The sequence below is a fragment of the Aricia agestis genome, chromosome 3 (genome assembly GCF_905147365.1).
Source record: "Aricia agestis chromosome 3, ilAriAges1.1, whole genome shotgun sequence".
Taxonomy (NCBI): Eukaryota; Metazoa; Arthropoda; class Insecta; order Lepidoptera; family Lycaenidae; genus Aricia; species Aricia agestis.
In genome coordinates, this window is record NC_056408.1 from 2,857,363 (window position 1) to 2,873,843 (window position 16,481).

General features: G+C 37.7%; 1 protein-coding gene across 1 annotated transcript; it reads right to left on the minus strand.

Moving 5' to 3' along the window:
• Nucleotides 1-2,409: 2,409 nt before the first annotated feature.
• On the minus strand, nt 2,410-16,154 carry LOC121725530 (soluble guanylate cyclase 89Db-like). Its single transcript, XM_042112535.1, has 14 exons — nt 16,081-16,154; nt 13,871-13,948; nt 12,944-13,674; nt 10,994-11,187; nt 9,719-9,843; nt 6,546-6,677; nt 6,076-6,177; nt 5,760-5,926; nt 5,349-5,625; nt 4,692-4,835; nt 4,342-4,465; nt 3,904-4,013; nt 3,190-3,279; nt 2,410-3,008 (listed from the first exon to the last, which is right to left on the minus strand). Exons 1-14 carry the CDS (start codon nt 16,120-16,122, stop codon nt 2,907-2,909), a joined length of 2,418 nt encoding a protein of 805 aa, XP_041968469.1. The 5' UTR covers nt 16,123-16,154; the 3' UTR covers nt 2,410-2,906.
• Between the last annotated feature and the right edge of the window lie 327 nt (nt 16,155-16,481).

Sequence of the window (16,481 nt, forward strand, 5' to 3'; positions counted from 1 at the left end):
TGTATTCTGTTTATTATTATAGAGAACTTTGTGAATCCTATTTTACTATAAATTTTTTATTTTTGGATTTAGAATTCAACTAGGAGACTGAACTTCACTTACATTACTCTCTCTAGAAGTACTTACTCATTAACAATGGCATCTAGATATAAAGGATATTGTAATGGAGTTATATTTAAGACTATACCAATATTCCTCATAAATTACTGATGATATTATAGTATTAAATATTGGTATATTAAGACAGTTGTATTATTTGTCTGCAGTAAAGAATATTATTAAAGTAAGGTAAGTCACAAGACGTAATAATATAATAATCATTTCAAGGTAGTTTTGCACACTCGCATTTACGTATGTAGCAAGTTTACGCACAGTTACAAATATGTAGTTTATAATTAGCGAATAAGCAACACTGGTTATTAAAGAAGCTTAGGCAGCTTATTAAACTGTCACATGATACACAATAAATAATAAGTAGTTGATTCGTAATAGTAGAGTTAGATGCAATTTACAAGCAATCATGTCATCATGAGTCTTGGGCCCACTGCCCAGGATGAGCTAATGGCTTGCAAACTTATAAAATTGATTTGGACAGCATCTACATATCTACTTATATAGTCTTTAAAATGTTTGATTTGAAGTAATGTTTTTTTTATTATTTTGTCGTCATAATCTTTACTGCAGACAAAATATCTAGTAGGACCAATTTGTTATTATTTATTATGTAACTTCTAACACGAAATGTGTTATGTTTTCAATTGTTTTGTACTTTGTAATATTTATTTAAATGAGGGTTTGGTTCGGCAAAATTATCTAGCTCAATGTTCATTTCAAATAGTTCAAAAGATTGAGTATCTCAAGATGTATAGTTTTCCAGGCATATCTATGTTATTTAATCGTGGTATGTGAAGTCAGTGTTAGTCATGATTAGGCGACTAGGCTGTACATAGACCGACCAAGTTACGTAGGTCCGCCATCTGCCCATAAATATAGTTCTCTGATAGTACATAATATTTTTACTGTATATTTTGTAATCCTTTTTAAACTCCTTATCAATTTCCATCAGTTAGATAGGTTTGTTGAGACTTAAGACCTATAATTTTGGTGCTAATATTTTTTATTTACTTCTACAGTGCCTTTCATTATTCCGTATTGTTACCTGGTTTTGTTACTCTACTAGCACAAGTATAGCGTATAAGTTAAATTACTCAATAGTCAATATTATATATTATTGAAATAAGGAATTTAAACATTTGTATAAAGTGTTTAAGCGTAAGGATAGAACATTCTTAGCGGATTTCGATTAGTAGAATAATCTGTTAACATCAGCGAGAAAAGTATCAGCATGAGGTTCAATCACTTTTTATAATCACCTGAAATGCTGTGTTATTTCTGTAACACGTGCATTTGATATCGTAATTCGTAAACACTAATGGAATCAAAAATTTCCACCTGATTGGCCAATAAGATAGATTTAATGGTTTGCTCCCTAGCGAAGAAAACTTTTTATGCACGAATGCGCGATACATAAAACATAACATATTTTGTGAAAATTTCTAAGCCAAACAATGTTTAGAAATTATTCTAGGGTAAGATAATAATATTTATAGATCTTTTGCATTAAGAAGTTAACTTACCCACAGCTAAATATTGCAACGTTCCTACAAATAATTATGATTATAATTATGATAATAAATTTATTATGATTCATAATATTATAATGATGCAGTATAATTCAATAGTATTCACCATTTCCAGCCTTATTTTTCTCTGGCAGCTATGCACTATCTTTAACCGTGATTAAATAATGTTAAAGTCAGTTGGGGCCTTTTTATGGGACAAGATTATTTTGTACTACCTACCTTTACGCATGGAATTATTGGCCCAATTGACGAGAGCTCACTGTAGATACCTCCACCGTCCTAGTAAATTTAACAGTGCCAATACCTTTTGTGTAAACTATTGCCTTACCAGGAATATAAAGAACCTTGAATTTATTTTTACTACAGCAACACTTAAACAAAAAATGTCCTCTTGTGATTGGTTAAAATCTCTAATATTTCAACACATGGCAAGGTATTTTATATAACTGGTCAGGTTTTATTGTTAATAGTGATCATGTTATTTATTGTTATCTACTATTTATCATTATTATAAAGAGATGATGACTATGAAGCTTTGTTTTATTGTTTAATCTCACAGAAAAGTTAAACTGATTCTTGTGATATATTTCGTCGAGTGAGTGAGTCTACTTAGAAGAAATCTGCAAAAGAAGACGAATAAAGTCGCAAAAACTTAGTCTTTATCAACAGGTAAAATCTCAAGTAGTTTTTGCCTTGACTTAGCGCAATATAACCTGCTGACCTAGAATACAATAGTTATAGAAATCGTGACTAAAGAAAACATAAATAGTATAAGTAATAATGTTTATTATCAACAGCATTTTGTAAGGTGAAGATTTATGAAATTTTAAGAAGAATATGAGTTGCCATTTAAATAAAGCCATTGGAAATTAAATTCTCTCTACCAAAACACCATCATGTATGTCTGGATTCTGGTCACATTTAAATATTTCAATTACGTTTCTGGGGCTTTTTGAGAGGAGTTAACTTTTTTAATATTGTTAATTTGCTTAAATGTGTAGGTAACGTTTTACGTTAGCCAATCAAGAGCGTTAACTAATAGATAAAATGCTGTCAAAAATCTTAGAAACTAGCAGGGTGACTATGTATGCTGAGACAGCAATACATACGGGGAAAATTGTACAATATTTGCTGTCTGTCACAAATTGTTACAGAATCTTTGACATCCGTGCAGGAGTCAATGGTTTTCTCAGCCAAATTTGAAATTAGTAGCTGTTCAGGTGGTCAATTAATATGGTAAAAGTTAACGTTATCATAGGTAATCTAATCATCTCCACAGAGAGTTGAGAAGAGTTGTAGCGCTTCGTCCTGTTCCTCTTCTTCCACCTCGCCCTCCAACCAGAAGGTCTCCATCAATCCCTTGCCCTGGAAGTGTAATTAACCAAGTCGAGTAACTATTTGGTTACATCCTAACCATACTGTGTTTGTATGTAGTCTCTAAAATAAAAGTAGGTACTTGTGTAAGTAATTTACAATCCAGCCAAGTGTGTCTCAGGCCATACGACAGACGGACTGAAGAAACTACTTAGCCTTAGAAATGTCTTACCTTAACCTTGATGAGACCGCGGCGTCGCAGTCTGAACTTTCCCGCGGGTAGTTCAGCAGCAGTTTTGGCCGATATCTGGATTCGGCCCGGCTGGAACATTATTAAATGTTAGGTTGGATTTGCGCTGATGATACTTATTTAGTTTTGCGAGAAACTTTAGGTTAGGCAGTTCACCAGTATAGTAAGATAATTAGGAATAGAGGGATAAATATTACAAAAACATCATAAGAATATATGAGTGCAATTTTTTGTAATTATGTATCTATTGCATAATGTTACCTGATGTTACACAATAATTAGGTAGGTATGTACTAGGCGCTTTATTTCAATGCCAAAATAAACCAGTCCAAAGGCTCCCCAATCCCCATATACAGCTGGAGGCTGATTGAGTCCGGTTGGACTGATATATGCAGACTTGACTCTTTTTGTGCATTCTCTGGTGAGCTTGGCCCGCGATATTTCTGTATATGGGATGGGTCATGAGGCCCTTTTAACATCTTGCCTCACACAGCTGTAGCTTGACTTCTTAGGCCGGTATAAATAGTCAGTACTCAAGATGCATCTCGGCCTCAAGACACGGTTCAGGCTTTGTGATTGGTTGACTGTCAAAATTTGGACCAATCATAGAGCCGAACCGCGTCTTGAGACCGAGATGCACCTTGAGTACTGACTATTTATACCGGCTTTAGACCTGTTCCAGTTCCAACAACCCACCTCGCTAGTTGTCTGCATGCGGCTGGCTGTGTTAACGGTGTCGCCCACGAGGCAGTACCTCGGCTGCCGCAGACCCAGCACACCCGCCACGCATGGTCCCGAGTGGATCCCTGTAACAGGCTAAAAATATATTGATCCATTCCAAAGTATAAACTGTAAGAGGTGACATCGAAATTTGCTCACGAATTTTTTTACATACTTCCATGAGGTGACTTAGTTTTTGTGGCCTGCAGAATATATGATTAGTAATGTAAATCTGCAACTCATGCATGTAGCATCAGCTTTGTATATTCGCACGCCTTTTTGATTTTAGTTAACGTTAAAATTTACTAATCAACAACGCTTTTGAAAGACCCGAAATCCAAGAAACCGGTCGTAATTCATGTGAAGTTTAGATAATATGACTTGTTTCATCAGTCAGTTCATCTCAGTGAGTACCTATAGTAAGCATGGGCAGCGTCCGAGCCACAGCAAGTGCAGCGCTGGCGGTGCTGGCGGCATGCGCGCGGCGTCGCTCCGGCGCGCCCGATACCACCATGTACACTGTGCCCACTGTCTCCACCTGAAACAGATAGGCACACGCAGTAGAGAATACGTTCATTTCTTCTATCTCTAATGCATTGAGCTGAGGGGAAAAAACTTGTATCAGGCCGTGTGCCCCTCAAAATACCAACAAAATATGATATTTAACCCAGGGTTAGCAAACTCAGATCTGTGGCGATGGGCCTTCAGTCTGCAAGCATGTCTGTAAGTCAATATATTCGTAAACTTCTTCTGCTCTATCATACCTTGTAGACCCTATGCGTATCGAGCAGGCGGTCTATCCGCGAGTAGACGTCGTTCATGTAGCTGACGGTCTGCATGACGCCGGCGCGGCTGCCCGCCTCCGCCAGCTGCAGCCCGCAAAACATCACCGTCACGCACTCGAAACCCTGGAATGATACCATATGAATTATAGAATAATGGAGGCTGTACACAATCGACGAGAGCCTCTCGCCGAGATCCTCAGCCGTACATGCTTGCTCTGGTTTTCCTCGCGAGAGCCAACGAGTTGAGGACGAGAGCGCTGTGAAGTCTGTATACACTCGCGTTCGGAGTGTTTGACAGCCGCCATAATATCATCGATGAATCATCAGTAACTTACTACGTCGTAGGGTCGCATTTCTAGAGATGTATTGTAGAAGAGCCTTACTTCATATATTATCAACGACCATATTTGCGACTGACAAAATATCGTACCTAAGTAGGAGTATCGTTTACAGGTACTTTTTAATTTTTGTTAGTACTATAGTTTTTATTATTCGTATTTCGTAGGTAGGTACTATCGGCTGATATATGATCTGTCGGCGGGGTTTGACATAACATGACCAAACTACGTAAGTCCCCCATCTGCATAGGAATCAACTTCTCTGATAGTACATTAAAACTAAGTATAATATTGTTACCTGACAAGCAGCCATCGGCGACTTGCCAGCTCGCAAGTGATCAGCGACAGCTTTCGGTATCATCGAGTACAGCAGCTGGTCTCCTCTCTTCTTCCACTGATCCTGAAGTCTGCAGGACTTTTCCAACGTCATACTTCTGCTTTCAGCTTTTTCAAACAGCAGTTCCAGGCGAGAGAGATGTTGCCAGCCCTGAAGAAGCATCTCCTTTGAGAGTCCGTGGCCGTTCATGTCCGCCAAGTATAATCCCGCCTGCCTGAGTTCTTCCAAATCGTTGAAACTGGAAGTTTGAGAAGACGAATTTTAATCAAAATGCGCCTGCTATATTTTAATAGAAATGGGTAGGACCGTGTTTAACTTTTATTAAACATCTCATCATATAGGAAGACCATCTCTGAAAAGTGCGACACTTACATAGGACTGCACAAGAAAATAAGGGAATCAATTTCCTCCAGGAAGTATATGGGCCCCTTCAGCAGCACTGCCCTTGCGCCCTGCGAGCCGCGTCGACTGTCGACCACAGTGCGCGCGCGCCACCGCATTAGCTCCAGCTCGAATAGCATCGTCTGCATGCATACAATCTGGAAGGAAGGTGACGAGCAAAGGTAAATTGAACGTCTCCACTCTTCAGCACGGATAAAAAAAAAACAAGGCAAGTATAACATGATATCTTTTATCTTACGAATGATAACAGATATTATTACTTTTTTTGTAGGCGGTTTAACATTACCTTGTCCCAAGTAAACGACACTTTCGGTTTCCGCAATTTCAAGATCTCGCAGACGGGAGACTTATGAATGCGGTTGTAAGGTCCGCCCCACGCTTCCATTAACTGCAACCAATAATATTATACAATATGATATTGTTCATTCTTGTAATTTTATATGCTTCATTTTTTTGAGATATTACACAAAACAGTGAAACTGTGATTGTACACGATATGATATCACTAGCTGACACGGCAAATGCTGTTTTCAGTTTTGTCATATACATTATTTCTAGTATCAATATAAAAAGTAGATTAAAACCTATTCTCAGGCCTAACGAATGTACATTTCATTAAAATCGGGTGAGCCGTTTTGGAGGAGTTCACGCACAAACACTGTGACATGAGAATTTTATATATTGGATAGGTACTGCTTTAAATTTGTTAAATATTTATCTTATGCTTGATATTTTGCTTATCAGCTTATGGCTTACCTTATCCCCCGCTTTCAGTATCTTCATCTTCCTATCGAGCAGCACTCCGAAGGGGAACAGCTGCAGCAGCAGCGACGCGGGCACCGCCGGCAGTAGGCACGGCTGAGCTTTCCGAGCCATCAGCGACTGCACCTAGAAACCAAGGTTCATGTTTTTTTTGTTCATTAAATAATTATAAAAAATGTGTGTTTCCCATGTGCTTTCTAAAACCTCGAAATATACAAGGTATAAACATTAAACATACAAGGTACGAACTCTATATAGGGCAACCATACACATTACACACCCTAAACTCTAAAGTATTAATTACCACTTAGTTTTGTCGCAGCCTGTATATTACTGTATGCCGATTGCCGTAGTATACAGGGTGTAACAAAAACAAGTGATAATACTTTAGGGTGTGTACGTGTTCCTTGTAGAGAGTTTACCCATACAAAAGTGAAAAAAAATTTTGGTCTTTCAGCGCTGCTACTTTCACAGTGAACTCTCTACAAGGAACACGTACACACCCTAAAGTATTATCACTTGTTTTTGTTACACCCTGTATAGGTCGTTAGACCAGCGGGGCTAAAATGGTCACATTTAGCAATTCCTCTCAATCAATTCAGCAAATGAATTGTCAAAACTGTCAAAATGACAAATGTCAAATCAGTACAAAAATACAGAAATGAATTGCAAGCAGAGTTGCATTTTGCGATTTTAGAAAAATGAATCATATCATGATTCATATCATGATTCTTCAAATCGACCATTTTAGCCCAGCTGGCTCACTTAAAGAAATCAGCTCGAAAAATACTACACTTAATTTATTGACTGTACACAAACAGCATTTAGAGGTACTTCGTAGTACTCTACCAATCGATTAAGAGACGAGTTTCACTGTGTACTCGTACTCTCAGTCACATTGATTATGTAGATTGTAGAATGTAGATGGTGGACCTGCGTTATTTTGTTGGGTAATGTCAAATCCAGTCTGCATCATGACGACTAACATTGACTAGACATAACCCGATTGAGTAATGAAGGTCCGCTATCCTATGAATCAATTCCTCTGATGGTACGTACTTGAGACATCGACAAGTTGATGGCAAAACACTATCCTAGCACTAATCGGAGAGCCACTGACCTAGTCGTACCAATTAATATTAGAGTTCATTGCTAATCATTAATCTTGCAATTCAGTTCTATGAATATACAGACTAACAATCGTTCTGAGAACTGATTAGTCTACTAGACGAGAGTCCAGTTAAATCGAGAAGCAATTTGTTAGGTATGATTCGGTTTTTACTGGACTTTTAATGTAGTTTTCCCATTCTTTTAAAGATACTTTGATTTTTGGATTGGACTCGCGCGAAGGGTTCCGTAACATTAGAAAGCGAAAATAGGCAAGATTTTTTTTATATGGGAGCCTCAAATATTAATTTTATTTCAGCTATAGAAGTTCTAGAGATACAGCCTGAAGACATACAGACAGACTGACGGACACTCAACGAAGTCTGTAATAGGGTCCCATTTTTACCCTTTGGCCTTTGGGTAGGAAATCCTAAAAAGGTATCTTTTTTTATGAAATAAGGGGGCAAACGAGCAAACGGGTCACCTGATGGAAAGCAACTTCCGTCGCCCATGGACACTCGCAGCATCAGAAGAGCTGCAGGTGCGTTGCCGGCATTTTAAGAGGGAATAGGGTAATAGGGGAGGGAGGGATGGGAAGGGAAGGGAATAGGGGAGGGTAGGGCTTTATCACGAAGAATTATGTACCATCGAAGTTGCGAACAATTCCTAGGTACGGGCACGGAGTCTGTGCCCGTACCTAGGAATTGACGAGCAGACATGCGACAGACCTGCCCGTGACGGGCGGCCCGATAGTCAATTCCCCGCTTAAAAGTTTTACAATCCGTGTCCCCATATGTGGTATTGTGTGGTACCGCACAGACTTTCCTCTTTAAATTCTTCACCATGCCTGGCGTATGGTATTGAGTATTGACTATTGTATTCGTGTTATAATTGCAAACCTTGAACGTTATGTGATCGTAAATACATTTATGGGTGTAGCAAACTCTATGGTTCTCTATTATATGGTACAGCGTTATCAATTAAATTAATGATGGGCGGTAAATATAGATACGACAGATAAAATTGTTAAAGATTCGTCTTAGGGTGCGTCCACATTTGTATCATTTGCGCGATCAGATCTCCGATCAGGATCTCCGTCGCGATCATCGCGCCGTATCAAGTATGCGTATCATAGTGTGGACGCCTATTAGATCATTCTGCCGATCAAACGCGTATTTGATACGACACGTATCAGATACTCGGTTAATAGCGATGGGGGCGTATCATGATACGCGTATCATTTAGATACGCTTCGATGATACGCGACGGAGATTTGATCGGAGATCTATTCGCGCAAATGATACAAATGTGGACGAAGCCTTACTTTTCAAAGTCATAAAAATCCATTATTAAAAAGTTTTATAGTAACTTTAAAAATTTTAGATAAAATATATTTTTACTTATCTAAAGTTAGTGAAATTTTCAATTATCTTAAGCAATGCGAAGCCTGACCCAATTGTGAAGATTTAGATCTCTATGTAATGAAACTGCGGTGAGAATGCTATAAATATTGTTCCAACACTTATCTATTTAAGTAGGTAAATAGGCATTGAATTTTCGGCTATTTAATACACCGTTTACTGGATTACATGGCTTTTACTGGTGTATAAAAATACGCTCTAAGGGCGAAGCTAAACGAGCGTAATTTGTGAGTTGTTAGTCGCAGAATTTCTGCCGGGCAGAATTCTACTGCATTCAGTTTCATACAAAAGTCCTGTTTGATTCAAACGAGCGTAATTTTGTGAGTCGTGATTTGTATGAAACAATTCTGCCCGGCAGAAATTCTGCCGCTCACGATGATTCACGGCTTCACCCTAAACTCAAAGTATCGGCTATCGGTTGATTTTTTTCCTCGAGTATAGAACTTTGTTAATTTTCAAATCTCTGTACCTACCAAAATTAAAAAGTTATAAAATGAATAAGTTTTCTTACTTATCTGTCAAACGACTTTTACAACGCAATTATCAGACAAGGACAAAATATTGTAAAGGGTATAATTGTATATTGATACATAATATTATTATTATATTACGAAAATTTGTAAGAATAAAATTACTTACGTAGTCACTGTTGTCGAACTCCAGTCGTAGTACAGCCACGTAGTAGTTACCCTCCATGCTCTCCTTGACTATTGACACTTTTAGTTTCAGCGAGAAGATGTCTTCGGCTATCTCATACAGCTGACCTGTAAGACAACATTTATTGGCTTCATATTTGTAAATAAAATATATTTTTTAAATCGATGTAGCATTAGCATCGCGACTACTTATAGCATCTCCTGAGAAAAAATGTACACACACTGGCAAAATTAGAGGAACATAGGTAAAAAGGGCCACAACTTGAACTCAAGTGGGTCGGGCTGAGTGAAATCCTTTTTAATAGTTTCTAAGCTTATTTAAGAAATAAAATATTGAACAAAACTGGCAAGTTGACAGGTTTTTATAGCAATTATGCTCTAATAAGTGTTTTTCGATGATTGACGTTGTAAATGTCCCTGATTATTGATGATGGTACTTTGACAGTACAGGGCTGTAGCACAGACATCCTGGAACTGCACGGTGTGCCTTTTACACAGTTTTAGGTAGCAACTTCAATTTTATGCGCGTCCATAGAGTAAAAAAATCGGGCATTATTACCTAAACGATGCTGGTGTAGCCCAGGTGGAGACCCCAGTGCGGTCTACGGATGTGGATCCGATTGAAGACGTGTGGCACATAAATGGGTGAACGGTACGAGTTAAAACTCCGGTCCAAAATGTGTCCAGGAGCTCGAGTTGACACTACTGGAGGAGTAGGAGAATATCCCACAGGAAATTATTGACAATCAAAATGCAAGCATGGAATATCGTATCCAGGCCCTCTTGAGATCCATAAAAGCTTTTAACATGGCATTTCTTTAGTAAAAATTGAGAATTTAACTTCAAAACTTACTACTGAAATTTCAAATATTTTCTTAATTTTTGATTTTTGCCGATTTTTTTCTATTTTTCACGTTTTTATGCCCTAAATTTATATAAAATTTATTTTTTATAATCAGTTAGTAAATAAATAAATATAAGTATAAAAAACAGTGAACAATTTTCAAAAAAAATTAAAAATTTTGTTATGTTCCTCTAATTTTGCCGGTGTGTTTAGAAAGAGCGAGAGAAAAGAGAGAGAGAGAGAAAGATATGAGAATTAATGAAAAAAGTATGACAGACACCTAGGAAAAGCGAGAGAAATTAATCAGAAAAACCTTACGCATAAAAAATACATCAGTATGACCTTTAACATCTGTTAATCGTCTGAAGCGCGAGCATCTCTAAAAACTTGGGCAAAATTTGCTCCTTTACCTACCCATGAGATAGTGCGCATATCCTGTCCTGCCACTGCTGTACACCAACTCGGCGCCATGGCGGTGCGCGCGCGTCAACTGCATGCTGGGCGAGCGCATGCGCGGGAACGTGAACCGCATGCGCTGGTGGATGTTGTCCACTGACTGTAGGAATGTGCAGAAGTAGCGTCCTGTGGCGCGGATCATGGTGTCGTACCTGCAAGGTATCATTCTTCATTAGTTTAATATCATCTTCAGTAGAGGTCTGGGAAGGTACTAATGGTTTCCCTAATAGTTATAGCACAGTAACTGTGGTAGGTACTGTTAGAGAAACTGGTCAAGCCGTCCGACGTCTGCCTAGGGTAGGTTGTCTCACATTGAATCAGGTAAATTTCAAAGTCTCGTAGAATGCTTGTTTCTAAATTAATTCCCCAATTTTTTTTAAATATAGTTTGAAAATTTATTTAACTACAATAAGGCCAACAATTTTATTTAAAATTCTGTTTGGTTTTAGCAATAAAAAATAAATTATAAAAAATTAGATTTGGTTAAATGTGTCCTTCGGGAGGTACACATTTAACCGGGGTATTTTCCACATTGAACCGCCTTATAAATCATTTACATTTAGACTAATTTGTATTTAAATTGCTTTGTAATGTAATAAAAAGCTAAATATCGATAGTATTATATTTATTATTTTACCATAAAACTAAAGTTTACAACGTCACTCTTCATTTGTACTTGAGCAACATGATTTTTATCACTAAATAATTAATAAAAGCTCTAAATCTTATAACCTAGACCTACTTTAAGCATAACAAAACATTTTTCTTAAACTTTGGTTCAATTATTAGACCATTTTTTCTCGCTGCCAACTATAAGGGATAGTTATGTTATTTACCATCGCCATTTGGTACGCTACTTTACGACAGTCTTTTGGGGTCAGTCCATAAAATTTTAAAGTGCATTCTAAAATGTACTGTTTATAAACATCTTCTTGTTCGCTGGTAAAAATGAGATGATTGTCATAATTCGGTAGCAATCTCTTCCTAGCAAGGTCCTCTACGTTGACGTGCAAGTATTTTTCTACGTAACGTCGTAAAGTTTGGAACGCAATGTCATAAGTTTTCTAATACTTTCGCCTGATCTATGCAATTATTGGCAGCTGAATGTCCACCTCTTTTTCTTACTAACACCTTATTTCGCGCCATACTGTAACAAACAAATAATTATGGTATTAGTACACATTTAACCTGTGGGGTGGTGCACATTGAGCCATGGTTCAATGTGTACCACCTACAAGTGGCTCATTGTGGGACAGACCACGTTTTGGCAACTAATCTCAAAATTTTACCCAGAAAATAATCTCGCACAGTAACGAATTAAGGTGCATTTTCAAGCCGGATAACTACAGTATACAGTATTAATATAAAGAGACCAATACCACTGATTGTAAAAAAGTGAAAAAAGAAAGAAATTTGTAAAAAATACTTACTTTTCGAGTTCATTTTCGTAAAAATGCTCCTCACACAACCTCTTCGCGCACTGGCGCCACGCAAACTAGTGGGCAGACAGAGATAGTAAATACCTCTCTTTCAGCCATTTTTGCAGAAATTGGCAACGTCGCATTTTGGAAATAAAATGGTGGTTAAATGTAGCTGCCTGGTTCAATGTGAGACATCCGACCCTATATATAAACTGTGGAGGTACTATCAGAGAAGTTGATTCCTACGCAAATCGGGGACCTAAGTAGTTTGGTTGCGTAACGTCAAACCCAGCTGACAGATCACGATTAACATTGAATTGACATATTCGACCAAATAACGTTGGTCAGTCAATTGCATAGGAATCAACTTCCTCGATGGTACAATAATTTACAGAAGAAACTAACGAATTGTGCAACTTACTCAATTCGTTAGTTTCTTTTGTTTGTTAGTGACATCAGTCACTAAGTATAATGTTAATTGTCTTACCCATAATTTGAGAAGAACTTCACGAAACACCTGCCGAAGAAATGCATCACTTTTTCGGGTGTGCCAAATTTCTCCTTCAGATATGGGAGTCGATCGGAGGGTATCAGAGTGATACTGTTCAATCGTGGTCTTAACGAAACACCTGAACCACGTCGATGATACGTCTCTAGGGCTGTTGAAGTTTTTCTCGTGCTGGGTTTCAAGGAACTTCGTCTTGGTCCCGGGTTCGGTGTGGGTTCCGACTTCGGTGAGGTCGGCTGAGATGTTGGAGAAACATCTGTATTATCACCATCTTTGTTTTCGAAGCGGACAGTAGGATCTTCCTCCTCGGGTGTGATTTCAGTGAGTTTTATTTTCTCCAAATTGATCCCCAGGCTTCGTCTGTCCCTGGCACATGGGGACATAGGTTCCTCTGTTTTGGATGCTACGTCTATGGAAACCGTACTCTGGGTGGGTGAACGTATTTCCTCCGAGGAGTTGTAAGCATCGATTTCCTTCTTGGTCACAGCGGATAGAGCTGCGTATGCTGAGAACGGACATTTGTACTGACCGAGTGATTGTTTTCTGTTGTCTGCGTGGACTGATGAGCTCCGCCACGTCGGTTTCGACTTTATAGAAGGTTTTTTAGGGATTGGACTGCTCGGTGTAGAGTTGCTTGGGCTCTGAGAGTCTTTGTTGAGAAGTCTAGCTAGCGCTGAAGCTATGCGTAGCATCAGAGCATCTGGGTATTGCTGTGGACAATAATAATACAACGTGTAATCAAATTCAACGTGGTAACAGACGTGCGCATGTTCCGCGCACATGGATATTCAGCTCGCATGTTTTCCCAAACCTTACAGCAGAAAATGCGCACGTCTGAACGCGCCGCAAGGATTTTAGTAATATTTTTAGTCTTGAAATCTAAAAAGTCTTTCTTTTATTAAGTACCTGTCTTGTAATAAATACTGTGTTCTTGGCTCCAGCTTCCCGTAGGATGGCATCCCATATGTCTTCCCCACATTCTTCCTGGAAATCGAATGAACTTTAATAACTTTGTAAACGAATCATGTCGCAGAATTGATGCAGTATTTAATGGCCTTTACATCAAAGTAAGTTGTTGCACAACAATTGGCACCCAAGTGCCCAAATGCTGCATAACGTGAATATAATGATAATACTATCACGTATATTTTAAGGCCGGCAACGTACTTGTAACTGTTCTCGTATTGCAGCCTGCAGGTGTCAATGGGTGCCGTTAAATTTGACAAGGGAATATCGCACAATCTTAGTTCATCATTAATTCATAAGTCCATGCTTCCATATGCATATTAATATTATGTTATTTAACATTATTTACAGCATAAATCTATATTTTATAGATTTATGTTGTAAAATGTTTGTTGGTCTATATTATGTCTGCTTACCTGGCTACCTCTTCATACTTAAACCATACAAACGATTGAAACGACTTTTGCAAATTACTTTCCTTTTTGGGATGTAGGTTGGGAGGATAGCTTATGTCATGGCAAAATATCAATGCGAACTTCTAAGCGAACGAATTTACGTAGAACTGCTAGTTAATAATAAAGTGTAGACACAAAGTAACTTAGTATTCGACCTACTATTTGACCTTAATATTCCACGTTTAAAATATTATAATCCCTTAGTCCCTGCGGATTAAATATTGTAATATTTTATAACATCAGAATGTTACATGAGTGTGTGTTATGACGAAGAAAAATGTTCCTTTCTCCTCATAAAGATAATGCTTTCAGCTATGTAAACAAAGAGAAAGGGCATGTTTACCCTTATTAACCTACCACATTAGTAAGTGGTAGGTTAATAAGGGTAAACATGCCCATACATGATACAACTTTGCCTATTTATCTAACTACGTAGTCGTAGTTAGATAAATAGGCAACGTTGTATCATGTATTATTATTCTGCAGATAGACATTACAAAAACTTGCAAAGTATCTATTTGTCTAAAGTAAGCAGATTCTTATCTCAGAATAGCTCATTAATTGACATTCACAAACTTTGGTATTGGTATTTAAGACTAGCTATTGATCACCGAGACTTTGTCACAAAAGCTATAATTAGTCATCTATAAACTTTCTATGAACTTTCAGTTACCATGCAAAAATTAACGGGACACTAATTCGTTTTAACGAAAATCTACGGAGTTGCTTGTTGTGTAGATACTATCTATTCTCTTCATTGCTATCTTAGATGTCACCATAATATTATATCCCCGTACTAATTTTATCACATTCGCCTCATAGCAATTGGATCAGCCACTTCTGCGATACAATTCCCTAGACCCATTTGATGACCAAAATGGAGCGATTTGTTTTAATTATAGCTCATTGATTAATGACCGTTGTCCGCTGAACTCATGACAGAGCACTCTTGAATATTCGTAATTATAGGTCTACCAGAATCTGATGGCAAATTTTGCCAGCCTTTTCACAGACAGATAGACAGATTTTCAAATAATATCCTTGATCATTGGATACATTTATATATTTGCATGTTTCACACACAGAATCAGCCGCTATAAGAAAAAAAAAGGATCAAAATGTTTTATTCCAATTACCCCGGTATTGCTAGAGTCAATTTACTTTCTCACTTTTTGTCATCAGATTCTGGTAGACCTATAGTTATATTAATATCTCATTTTTAAACGAATTTGTTGGACAAACTAGATGTTGCTTGTAATTTGTTGAAGACAAAATTTGTTTATGGTGAGGGAACCGGTGTATTTTTCAGGATAACAACTATCGTATGTCCTTTTCCGGGCTCTACATGACTTCAAAGACTTATTAAAACCAGTTCAGTGGTTTTGAAGTGGTAATAGCAGAGACACATGGACATGTAGACAGACAGACACACTTTCGTATATTTATAATATTAGTATGGATTAGATGTTGCTCGCAATTTGTGTCCTATAACTACTCGTAGCTACTAAGTATTAATAATTATCATTATTAATTCGTAGTTTATGTCCCTTTTCCAGGACCCAAACGTGTAGAGGTACCAGACAGACAGCTAGACAGACGAGACTGACGCACTTTCAAATACTTGGATATCTAAGCTTCTATAGTATAATATTATATAGTAAGTAAGTTTCCCAAATACGATATAACGTGACTTACGACTATAAAGTGCTGTACGCTCTCCAGTAGCCACCCGTACATGACGTCACACGTGTTGCCGCGGAGGCTTTCGCGGGGACACTAAGGGCTGCCATTGTGCGCGAATTTGGCTGTACAGTCGCCGATAGTATGACGAACCTTATTGCTGTCTTGCTAAGTTTGTTGCTTTACTTTACAAAGAAAAAAATCTAGAAAATTCGAGTCTGAATCGGCAGCATCTAAAAAAGACAAAAAAAGAGCTTAGGATTAAAAAAAGCTTTTTATTCCTAAGCTCTTTTTTTTCTTTTTTGTATATGTCATATTTTGTTTTTTAGGTAAGTATACAAATTCTAATACTTGGTAGGTATAGCTAGGTAAGTACTATGTAAACCTAATTATTTAATTTTAAACAAAATATAGTT

Bases quoted from the DNA above. Each gene is read 5' to 3' on its own strand.
- LOC121725530 (XM_042112535.1), bottom strand. From the start codon at position 16,122: ATGTACGGGTGGCTACTGGAGAGCGTACAGCACTTTATAGTC. The intron at 5,626-5,759 runs GTAAGTGTCGCA...TCAAACTTCCAG, and splicing joins ATTTTCTTGTGCAGTCCTAT to TTTCAACGATTTGGAAGAAC. The intron at 3,009-3,189 runs GTAAGACATTTC...TTACACTTCCAG, and splicing joins GCGGTCTCATCAAGGTTAAG to GGCAAGGGATTGATGGAGAC.